The sequence below is a fragment of the Lytechinus variegatus genome, chromosome 9 (assembly GCF_018143015.1).
Source record: "Lytechinus variegatus isolate NC3 chromosome 9, Lvar_3.0, whole genome shotgun sequence".
Lineage (NCBI taxonomy): Eukaryota > Metazoa > Echinodermata > Echinoidea > Temnopleuroida > Toxopneustidae > Lytechinus > Lytechinus variegatus.
The window spans coordinates 3388336-3401052 of record NC_054748.1 but is presented as its reverse complement, the minus strand read 5'-3'; the positions used below and the strand labels follow the sequence as shown (position 1 = coordinate 3401052).

At 38.3% G+C, this 12717-nt stretch overlaps 1 protein-coding gene across 1 annotated transcript; it reads right to left on the bottom strand.

The window, feature by feature from the left end:
• Window positions 1-2273: 2273 nt before the first annotated feature.
• LOC121421204 (zinc finger protein 585A-like) lies at window positions 2274-12499 on the bottom strand. Its single transcript, XM_041615867.1, has 2 exons — window positions 12448-12499; window positions 2274-6032 (listed from the first exon to the last, which is right to left on the bottom strand). Exon 2 carries the CDS (start codon window positions 5967-5969, stop codon window positions 2274-2276), a length of 3696 nt encoding a protein of 1231 aa, XP_041471801.1. The 5' UTR covers window positions 5970-6032; window positions 12448-12499.
• Between the last annotated feature and the right edge of the window lie 218 nt (window positions 12500-12717).

Genomic DNA, 12717 nt, shown 5'->3' with positions numbered 1-12717 from the left:
AATCAGACAAGCACAATGCTGAAAATTTCATCAAAATCGGATGTAAAATAAGTTATGATATTTCAAAGTTTCGCTTGTTTTTAACAAAATAGTTATATGAACGAGCCAGTTACATCCAAGTGAAAGAGTCGATGATGTCACTCACTCACTATTTCTTTTCTTTTTGTTTGAATTATACAATAATTCAATTTATACGAATTTGACAATTAGGAACTCCTTGTCTGAAGCACAAAATGTTAAAATAATGGAATTCCACATGTTCAGGGAGGAATGAAACTTCATTTCACATGACGACGAGAAAATAAAAATATTTCATATAATAAAATACAAAAGAAATAGTGAGTGATGTCATCAGTTCCTCATTTGCATACCGACCGAGATGTGCATAACTGTTTTATGAAATGAAGTGAAACTTTAAAATGCCATAACTTTCTTAAATTTCACATCCGATTTTTATGAAATTTTCAGTGTTATGCTTGTTGATTTTTTCTCTTTTTATTCAAATCAAGTTTTTGTTGGGGTGGACTTGTCCTTTAATTATCTATTCTCTCGGCACCCATTTGTAATTCTTCAAATTACTCATGGAAATAAATCCTTAGGGTAGACAATGCGTTGTTCTCCTATAGGCTATGTATCACTAAATACATAATTATAAATCTCTTGAAACAACATGAGCACCCATGAACCTTCTAAGGACCCACGCTTGTTCCGTTTTCCTACACGGATGCTTCTACAGATTATCTTAAATTCTTCAGTAGTTAAAACACTAGAATTAGATATGCTCTGAATGTGTTTTGATAAATGGCACATTTTGTGGCAATTCCCTGGGGTGGCACGGCACTTGCTCTTGCGACAATCGCTCTTGGCTTAACTTTATCCAAGATGTAAGGTTAGGGATGCTATATACAAATAATGCACGTAAGCGCGTGCATGCAGGGCCAAATAATGAACGATGTGCAAGAAGAGCCAATTGATATACCACACCAAGGTCAACAGGACCGAGTGCGGTATATCCATTTGGCGAGTCGAGCACAGAGTTCATTATTTAGGTCCTCTATAATGCACGAGAACGCGTGCATTGTTTGTTTAATACATCCCCACCTCCATCCCCCATGTTACTGAGTTACCTAGAATGCTACATCGGTACTAGTATTTGATCCAAGTTCTAGATAATTCTAGATGCACTCTGATCAGAGTGCAGGATAGTGCGTTTGGTATGACGCCAGAGTGCAGGATAGTACATTTGGTATGATGTCAGAGTACAGGATAGTGCATTTGGATGCCATAGTGCAATTCACTGAATATCATGTGATCAGATTTGGACCAAACAGATTACAGAACATTCTTGGGAGTTGTAAAATAGGCATAATGGTTAGTCGCATGCATTTGAGTGTCCGAAAGTCCACATACACAGCGAAGTCGTTTTCACGAGCATAATATTATAAAAAAAATCCGGGTATATCTTTATAACTATTAATAATCTCACACCAGATTGATAATAGTGTGAAAATTTTATTCAATTCCATTTAATTTGGTGAAAATATTATTACAATTAATTCACTATTTCGGCCTCACTGTTCATTTCAAATTGTCCATGTTCACAACACTTGCTATGGCAAAAGGTCCGAAATCACCCATATTTCCAAGACACTGGCATCTTTGTTTTCCCACTGAAATATCCCTGAGGGTTCAAAAAAGGTCGAGATTGATCATCATCTCAATACTAAAAAGATTACCTACATGTTGATGTATAATACTTCATGACTGGTATAATGGTTACATCTCACTTTTCTCCCAGACTTTGAGATCGAGCAGGCAGAACATGGAATATTTATGTGTACAACACCGCATGACTAACGTACGATAGTTTCCGTTCCTAGACTATTTTCATTTAATCAATACAACCCAAACAAAATTAAGCAACACATTTAATGTTGAAAGTAACAATGTTCTTGAACCATACATCTTTGTCTACGGATATTTTCATATAGCTACATTTTGAGAGGGGAAATATGTAATAGTATTGAGTCTGGAATCAAGTTTGATTTCCAATAGGGTCTGCGTACATATAGTATAAACTATCAGGCTGCATCTTCTGCTACGTAAACCAAATGAGCGACCATGACCGAAACTAACCATTATGGTTTGTTTGGATTAGGGTAGGGTATACTGCTAAACCCTGGGTGAAGTTGTTAATTAGTATGTGGAATTTCGAAAGGAGCAATCGTCGCCGAAGCAAATGTCCTCAAAACTTCCCCCGAGACTATGGACATTCATAACTTGTTTTGAGAAATTTGTTCTTCCTCAGGACCCCTGCATGTATGCTTTTTAAAGTTACTCTTGGTAATGAAACCTTTCCCACAATGTGCACACTTGAAAGGCCTTTCTCCCGTGTGTGTCATGATGTGCTCTTGTAGGTGAGCTTTACGATAGAATTTCTTGTGACAATAAGAGCACTCATGGACTTTCTCACGAACTGGAGGTATTGATTTCCCAGATGTACTGCATGAATGTTTATCAAGATCATTGTTGGTATGGAACTCCAACCCGCATTTCAAACACTGGAAAGCACTATTCTCTGAATGTGTAGAAACATGCTTCTTAAGGAATTTCTTAAACGAGCCTTCATATATGTGATATCTTTGAGAAATCTGTTCTTTTTCTGGAGTCCTGCATATTTGTTCTTTTTCTGGAGTCCTGCATATATGCTTTTTAAAATTACACTTGGTACGAAAACCCTTCCCACATTTGTCACAAAGATAGAGCCTATTTCCTGTGTGTATCATGACATGCTCCTGTAAATCAGCTTTATGGGAGAATTTTGAGGGACAAGAAGAGCATTCATAATACTTTTGAGAAATCTGTCCCGTTTCTGGATTCTTGCATGTATGCCTTTTAAAATTACACTTGGTGATAAAACCTTTCCCACAATATGCACACTTGAAAGGCCTTTCTCCCGTGTGTATCATGATGTGCTCCTGTAAGTGAGTCTTACGAAAGAATTTCTTGTGACAATAAGAGCACTCATGGATTTTCTCACGAACTGGAGGTATTGATTTTCCAGATGTACTGCATGAATGTTTATCAAGATCATCATTGGTAATGAACTCCAACCCGCATTTCAAACACTGGAAAGCGCTATTCTCTGAATGTGTCGAGACATGCTTTTTAAGGAATTTCTTAAACGAGCCTTCATACCTGTAATGTCTTTGAGGAATCTGTTTTTTTTCTGGAATCCTGCATGTATGCCTTTTAAAATTACCCTTGGTACAAAAACCCTTCCCACATTTGTCACAAAGATAGAGCTTTTCTCCCGTGTGTATCATGACATGCTCCTGTAAGTGAGCTTTACAAAAGAATTTCTTGTGACAATAAGAGCACTCATGGACTTTCTCACGAACTAGAGGTACATGTATTGATTTTCCAGATGTATTGCATGAATGTTTATCAAGATCATTGTTGGTAGGGAACTCCAACCCGCATTTCAAACACTGGCAAGCACTATTCTCTGAATGTATAGAGACAGGCTTCTTTAAAACGTATTTCTTAAACGAGCCTTCATACCTGTAATATTTTTGAGGAATCTGTCCCTTTAGTGGATTCTTGCATGAATGCCTTTCAAAATTACACTTGGTAATAAAACCTTTCCCACAATGTGCACACTTGAAAGGCCTTTCTCCCGTGTGTATCATGACATGCTCCTGTAAATGAGCTTTACGGGAGAATTTCTTGGGACAATAAGAGCATTTATTATACTTTTGAGAAATCTGTCCCTTTTCTGGATTCCTGCATGTATGTCTTTTTAAGTTACACTTGGTAATAAAACCTTTCCCACAATGTGCACACTTGAAAGGCCTTTCTCCCGTGTGTATCATGACATGCTCCTGTAAATGAGCTTTACGGGAGAATTTCTTGGGACAATAAGAGCATTTATTATACTTTTGAGAAATCTGTCCCTTTTCTGGATTCCTGCATGTATGTCTTTTTAAGTTACACTTGGTAATAAAACCTTTCCCACAATGTGCACACTTGAAAGGCCTTTCTCCCGTGTGGACCATGACATGCTCCTGTAAGTGAGCTTTACGAAAGAATTTCTTGTGACAATATGAGCATTCATGGACTTTCTCATGAACTAGAGGTTTTTTCACCGCAACCCCACATTGATGGAAATCAAGATCAGTCTTAGTAACAAACTTCAATCCGCATTTCAAACAACGGAAAGGGCTATTCTCTAAATGTATCTCAACATGCCTTCTTAAATGACACTTCCTCAGGAATTTCTTGGAACAGTAAGAGCATTCGTAAAGTTTCTTATCCTTGTTTCCTCCTTGTGTATTTCTGCATGTATGCTTTTCAAATTTAGCCTTTTTGATGAAAGCCTTCCCACAATTTGCACACTGGAAGCGCCTTTCCCCTGTATGCATCATAACATGGTCATCAAAACGGGATTTACAATGGAATTTCTTGGAACAATATGAACAATCTTGAGACCAACCAGAAGCTTTTACATTACTTTTCATGCATATATGCTTATCAAAAAAACCCTTTTTAATGAAGCTTCTTCCACACTCAGAACACTGAAATGGTTTTTCCTTGTTATGTTTCAGATAAAGATGACGTTGTAATTGAGGCCTAGAAGGAAATATCTTGAAACAGGATGGGCACTCATGAGAGATTGAACTGGCAGGGTGCATTATCTTCACATGCCTGTTGAGATTGCTTTTAGTCCTGGACCCCTTCCCACATAGTGAACACACAAAAGGCATTTCCCCTGTATGGATCAAAATGTGCTCTGCTAAGTGACATTTCCTTTTGAATTCCTTTGAACAATACAAGCACTGATGGAATCCTGCATGTGCCTGAACTCTCTTGGTCTTCTCGCGTGAGCGTAGATTTTTCTTCACCGTGTGCTTTTTCAGATTACCTTCAGTGACAACTCCCTTTCCAGACTCTGAGCCCTGAGGTTTCGTTTCAGTATGAGAAGTCTCTGATTTCAGTGTGGACTGGGAACACCCGAGTGATTTTCCACAGATCTGTCTGGGCTGCTCTGATTCACGTTTGCAGCACCATTCTTGCCCATCCATGTGTTCCTCCTTCTTACTTATGGACTTAGACCAATCCCTCAGAGGCTCGCACTTAATATCTAGTTTCAATTCACAGGGTGATGCACTGTGAACTAGCAGCAGGCATTTCCGTAAAAATTCGCTACCGCACTTAGAGCATGAATAGGACTTTTCGGCCGACATTTGTGTAACATGGAAGATTAGTTTCGCCTGTGTTTCAAAAGCTTCCTCACAGTGCTCGCACTGGAAATGGTGTCTTACAGAATTTTGTACTTTGACGGATCGGGATTGGCAAGAAATATCAGTTTGATAGGTTTCTCCTGTTTCAGCAGTACAACTTTTCTCTGACCCGGGATGACGAGAAACATGTGCTTGATCGAAGGTCTCTCTTTGTTCTTTCTCTACCTGAGGATGACAAGAAGAATCAGCTTGATCTCCGAATTTTCCAGTTTGAATATTCTCTATTTCCCCCAACTGGAGAAGGTAATGAGTTTCTCCTTGATCTTCAGATTTTGCCATCTGTACAACCTCTTCTTTCTGTGACTGGGATGCCCAAGAAATATCCATTCCATCTTTCTGTATCCCAATGGTCTCCACTGTACAGTTACTTCTGTGTTCTTCATGATCAACGTGGGAAGGATATATTCTCGTACCATCAGAATCTTGGCACATAGAAGGCGTCTCACTCGTGCTCCTACTATCCTGTGTCACTTCCTCCGAATTGGACAGTTTCTCATGATGGGAATGAAACAGGCCGAGTTCTTTGACGCCGCTTCCTTGAAGATGATATTGGAGATGTTTGCTGAGGTCTTGCTCTTCATAAAAAGAGGCATCGCAGAAAAAACATCGAAGAAGCTGTGTTCCATTCTGGCCTGACTTTTCGGACACTAAAGATTCTTTCATCATGCTTTCAGTGGATCAGGTCAAGAATGCATCTCCTGCCCTCTTCAGTCCTGCTGCAAGGAGTGGCTGTCTAGGATAAAAGGGTAAAATAGTATCGATGGTCAAACATTTTTTGCAACAAAATACAGTGAAACCTTTCTATAGTGACCACCCAAGGGAAACACAAAATGTGGCCTTTATAAACAGGTGGCTGCTATAGACAGGTTCTTATACACACAATCTGCCTCCTTGGGAATCGGTTTTGGTGGTCATTATAGGCAGGTGGCCACTATAGACAGGTGGCCACTAACACAGGTTTGACTGTATGCTTATTGGAAAGGAAGTTGGCACCAGGTCTAATATCAACCCTGGTACAGGACTGTTTCTTGAGACTGTACAATGTATCTCATAACAATGATACAGAAAAACACGGCTGATCTTACTCTGAATATAGTACTAAGCCTGAGTCGAATCGATTTTAAAATCGGTGTTCGATCGATGTCATCGAACACCGGTGCAGATTTTGCAAAATCGGTGCATCGGAAAAAAAAAAAAAAAATACGTCGGCCGGCCGATTCGTTTGGTTTACACAATCAATCATCAAAATATCAGTAATGTCCAACTTTACCACTACTTACTTGATTTCTATTGCCCCCAAAATGAAACCGAATGAGTAATTATGATGCTATTCACCATTAATTTGAAGTTTATTTCGATCATAGTTCGAGTCTTACTCGTCTGCTCGTGCCGAGATAATTTATGCACGATGAATTCATGAATGGAAGTCATGGCCATCGATCGTGCATGCGCAGTACTATTCTTTAATCAAACCAGAAAATGGCCGGAAATTGACGCGATCAACGTAAAATAAATCTTGCTTTCATGAACAGTATTAAAATCATGACCATAGAACATTATTTAATCGTAATATTTAACAATAATTTGCATATGATAATCATTAATGTGAATTTAGAGCTTGATGTGAAACGTTTGTATTTCGTTTCAATTTTCAATGGCGGACATTTCATGACGATCGACTTGACTTCTTGAGTCGAGCAAGTGCACTTGTCTAAAAAAATAATCATCACGTCAGGATTGATTCTCGAACATTGTCTACATGCAAAAACTCTGTTCAAGTTCGTAATATCACCATGTAATATAATTTTACATGACAAAACGGAGAAAATTGCGTTTGATATTTTTTCCCATCAATTTGAAGCTAGTTTGTGCCCAACTTTGGGCTCTGATTTCATGAATGGGAAAATATGTCATATGTCATCAAACACGCATGCGCATTGTGCTTATTTTCTCGGAGCTTGGAGGAGACGTCCGTCCAGAGATGGCACAACAATAGAAATAATCCCAGTATTATTTCTTCCATATGAACATAACATACTTTGCTGTCATCGTCATACTTCACAAATCTGGTGGAAAAATGATGTATCATATAACCTCAGATTCACCAATTTAATATGATTCCTGATTCACATAGGTCTAAGTACTTGTTTTATCCCATCTTCTTATAATGCTTATTAATGTACAGTGCGTATCAAAAAGAGGGACAGATTTGATACATGTAAGTCAATAAAATTTTTGTTTCAAATTATTATCTCTATATTTTGGTGTCAATATGTGGTCTGGAGTCTTATCCTTCAAATGCCATTAAAATAATTTAGTTTCGTTCATGCTTGAGCGAATGTTTTTGTCTGGGTTAAAAAAGGAGGTTTGGGCCAAAATGACATAAAATGGTATTATGGTCGGACTTTTTGCTAATCAGCAGACTTCCTCTAAAACTTTTTATTATTTTTGCCATAATTTTTTAATTGCAGCGGTCAAAATTCATTTCCAAGTCAACTTATTCGCTCAAATAACAGAGAAAAATCAAACTAGCATTAATAAAACTGAAAATTTCATCAAAATCGGATGTAAAATAAGAAAGTTATGACATTTTAAACTTTCGCTTATTTTTCACACAACAGTGATTTGCACAACTCAGTGACATGCAAATGAATCAGTCAATGATGTCCATCACTCGCCATTTCTTTTGTTTTTTATTGTTTGAATTATACAATATTTAATTTTTTACAGATATGACCACAGGGACCGACTTGACTGAATAATATAGTATTAAGCAATGCTCATATGACATGTTAACTTCAGGGAGGAATCAATCACTGTTTTACTTAACAATGAGGAGAAAATTAGAATATTTCATATCAAATCCAAAAGAAATAGTGAGTGGATGATGTCATCAGTCTCCTCATTTGCATACCACCCAGGATGTGCTTATAACTGTTTTGTGAAATTAAATTATATAAGCCTAGGTTAAGTTAAACTATAGTTATCGTGTTTACAAGGACTTCAAAAGGGTAAGATGAAAACATGACAGTATGACCTTGACCTTTTGACCTCAAAATCAATAGGCTTCATGGGATTTATGCTAGTATCATACACGTCAAATTATATGAGCCTAGTTTATGTTAAAATGAAGTTATGGCATTTACAAGGACTTCAGAAGGGCAAGATGAAAACATGTCAGTAGGTGGTTTCAGACCGCCTCGAAGTTCGTCAGTTCCAGGTATTCTCTGATCGGGAAATTTACCCCGATCAGAAAATACCAGGTATTTTGGTAATGTGAAAGCAAACTACGCGCAATATCCCCGAAACAAAAAACTGCTAAATAGTAGGTACTTTGCGAAATTACGAGAACTTTCGCGGGGATTTTTCCAAGGTCGCAGGTATTTTGGCAATGTGAAAGCAAATTACAGGAACTTTTAGCCCAGCGTGTCGTTGGGTGCGGCGCCGTGGGTGGCTGCTGGGCTAGTGATTTTGAATCTCGCGCCTTGCCTGCTTATCAGACCGTACTGCGCATGCTCGTATCTTCAGGAACTTATACCGAAGGGGTATATGTTTCAGTGTGAATGCAGGACTAATTAATGGGTATTTTCAGCCTAAAAAAGTTCTCGTAATTAAACGGGGATTCTTGTGATCAAGGCGGTTTGAAACCACCTAGTGTGGCCTTGACCTTTTGACCACAAAATCAATAGGGTTCATGGGATTCATGCTAGTATGATACACACCAAATTATATGAGCCTAGATTAAGTTAAACTGAAGTTATTGTGTTTATACAAGGACTTCAGAAGGGTAAGATGAAAACATGTTAGTGTGACCTTGACTTTTTGACGTCAAAATCAATAGGCTAACAAGGATCTATGCTAGCTAGTATCATGTACACCAAATTTTATGAGCCTAGGTTTAGTTAAACTGAAGTTATCACGATTCCAAGGACTGTAGAAGGGTAAGATGAAAATATGTCACTGTGACCTTGACCTTTTGACCTAAAAATCAATAGGCTTCTTGGGATCCATGATTGTATCATGCACATCAAATTATATGAGCCTAGGTTAAAGGGAATGAAACCTTTGGAACAAGTAGGATTCTGTCGAAACAGAAAAATCAAAGAATAAGAAAAAGAATGTTTGAGAGAAATTGGACAAAAAATGAGAGTTATGAGAATTTGAATATTGCAATCACTAATGCTATGGAGATCTTCCTATTGACAATACGACAAGGATGTGTGATGTCACATCTGAACATCTTTCCTTTTGATAGACTATACAATACCTCCAAAATCTCTCTTTTTTGCTTTTTTTTATGATGATACAAATTCTTTATCCATGATATATTCTTTAAAAATCTGTATTACCTTCCCTACTATCTATATCCCTATGATCTACTGATAAATGCGACATTATAAGAGACAGTTGAAGTGAAATATATACTAAATAGCTCTCAGAGAGTTGCGTTGTTCACAAGTGACATCACGCATATTTGTCACATTGCCAATGTGAGGATCTCCATAGCATTAGTGATCGCAGTATTCATATCCTCATAACTTTCTCATTATTTGTCTGATTTTTCTCAAACTTTCGTTGATCTGTTACTCTGATTTTTCTGTTTTCACACAAGCTATCTTGTTCCAATAGTTTCATTCTCCTTTAAGTTAAACTAGAACTACCAGTAGATACAAATTGTTACTTAACAAATAATAAAACTTGAAACTTGATTATAATTATTATTATAATAATAATTCATATTCAAGTTTCAAATTTTACTATCTATTAATTTTATCAATAAATTGTTCTTACGTTCAAAACAGCATTTTGTATTACATCGCTTATCCAAAGCTGCGTCATAACGAAGCAGTTCAAGGGTCAAGACTATTGTCTTTGCTGTCTTTACGAATGGATTGAGGGATCTCCAAGAGATCCGTCTGGGAGGCAGTTCAAGGCTCAGACCATGATGACAAAGTATACCGGTATGTGAAAATATGATAAAACAACATCATGGAGTCCTACCTCCATCGACGTCATGATTCTGTGTCTCACAATAGACCTTCGTCCATATAATCGAGGTAGGCCCAACCCCTAAGTGCAAAATTTATTATTTCCCCCTTAATTTTGGAGTGCTATTGGGACCCCATTATTCCACCCCATTTTGGAAAGCATATGTTTGTCCGCCTAGTGTAACATGGACAAGTCCTGGGCCCGGGGGGGGGGGTGTTTGCACTCAGTATATAATGCATAGTGGGTATGTGCCGCGGAGGGGACCCCATTTTCACACTCAAATTTCCATTCCAAGGCATAGCATTTTTGTCTTATTGAGCAAAAGAAATCCGCTCCAAGCATAGCATTTTCTTCTTATCGAGACAAAAGAAATACGCTCCAAAGCTTTGCATATTTTCTGTTACGCCGTTCCGTCCGCATTGATCTGCTACAATAAGCCGCATTTTTGGTGAAAAGCGGGCGCAGAGTGCCGTCTGACCATCACCTCTGCGCTAGTGCACCCAGGGCCCATGCCGCCGGGATAGCTGCATGCACGTTCCATAGGGATGCATATGCAAATATACAGTCAAACCGCCAACCTGGATTAAAAAAATATTTGCATCTGCCGATAGATATCAGGAATCGCAAAATATTTTTTTTTATCGATAAATATCATATAAATTATTTCATGATATTTTTCAACCGAAACAAATATTTTACAAATCGTGATTTTTATTGACAAATTATGCAAGTATTTTTTAAATCTAAGTTGCAGCTCTGCACGCGTGTGTATCTAGCATTCTAGGTATCATAACAAAAGAAATCAAAATGGCTTCGTAAACAGACGGGGGTAAGTGAACGCTATTGCTCTTAATTTCTTTCAATTTTACGACTATTTATTTAATGAAAAATAAAAGAAATAGAATCAAATGGGGGTAAACATAAAACTTGCCCATGTACATAACTTTGGGCGAAAAACTATAACTAAAGGCAGTGTATACAGCCACACGCGTGTGTCTTTACCATCCAGCCACACGCGTGTGGTTATATCCAGAACACCTATCTGTGGATACCGCCACACGCCGCCAGTAATAACAGTAAAACACGTGTGTAGGTCTGACCGTCTATATCACGATCAAAATAACCTCATTTCTTCATTAAATTCTTACATTCTAAACCCCTTTGATATCCTTGGATCATTTCAATTTCATTCTCACCGTCTTCTCTCCTTGCTTTTCTTGTCTTGTTACAAACGGTCGTCTGTTTAACAGCAAATTCTCTTTTTCTACTTGTGTCGATTCTGGCTTCCTTCGCGGTATGGTGGCAGACCCATACAGCGTTAGCGCAGCGCAGTAGACATACACAGTTTGGGTTACGTTTACGTTTGGTACGAATAATTTTCGTACCAAGCGTTAAGCATGCACGAATCCCGAGTTTCGTACGTACGCACGTACACGCACATAGCCTAGAGTCAGTAGAGAATCGACACAAGTAGAAAAAGTGTGGAAATTTGCTATTTAACAGGCGGCCTTTTGTAACGACAAGAAAAGCAAGGAAAGAAGACGGTGAGAATGAAATTGAAACGATTTAAAGAAATCAGAGTGGTTTAGAATGTAAGAATTTAATGAAGAAATGAGGTTATTTTGATCGTGATATAGACGGTCAGACCTACATACGCGTTTTACTGTTATTACTGGCGGCGTGTGGCGGTATCCACAAATAGGTGTTCTGGATATAACCACACGCGTGTGGCTGGATGGTAAAGACACACGCGTGTGGCTGTATACACTGCCATAACTAAAATTGGTGATTTAGGTCTAGGTTCACCATGGGTAATCCTGTCCGATACGCAAAGGCATGTACGGTGATTCCTGGCGTTAGTGGGGAGTGAGCTACGTACAGTATATAACTTTCACTCCCCACAACGCCCCTGGCTAACTAGGCCGAAGCTTCCTGGGTTAGAAAACATGAACATAAGCACATGGGACCATATTCACACAGAGACAGACACAGTCAACCGAGTCATGTCTCATGACAGTTTCAGTCAGTGTACCATACGTTTCTACCTAGGGTACAGGTACCTTTTCGTATCATTTATAGCTTAGAATGGCCAAGAATTTAATTAACATATTGAAACAAAGCCCATAACAAAGTTAGACTACCACTTTCCACTTACAACAAGCGTTGATTTACCATCGGCACCGGATACTCGTCTTACTTTGTTTATGTTGCAAGCAGCATAGCGCATATGTGCGCACAGATAGCTAGCTAGCTAGCAAGCTCAGACGCATTTCAGATATGGTGTCGCTGAGACCTCCAATCATGAACAATAAATGGAGGAAAATGAAAAAAAAGAATCGTCAAACATAAATTATCCCTAATTTTATTCCAAGTCCAAGAGATCAACAAATATAAAGTCTTCGTTTGACGATATTTTTTTGCCTCT

What these genes read in the sequence shown, in the direction of transcription:
- LOC121421204 (XM_041615867.1), bottom strand. Translation starts at nt 5,969, where the DNA reads ATGATGAAAGAATCTTTAGTGTCCGAAAAGTCAGGCCAGAATGGAACA.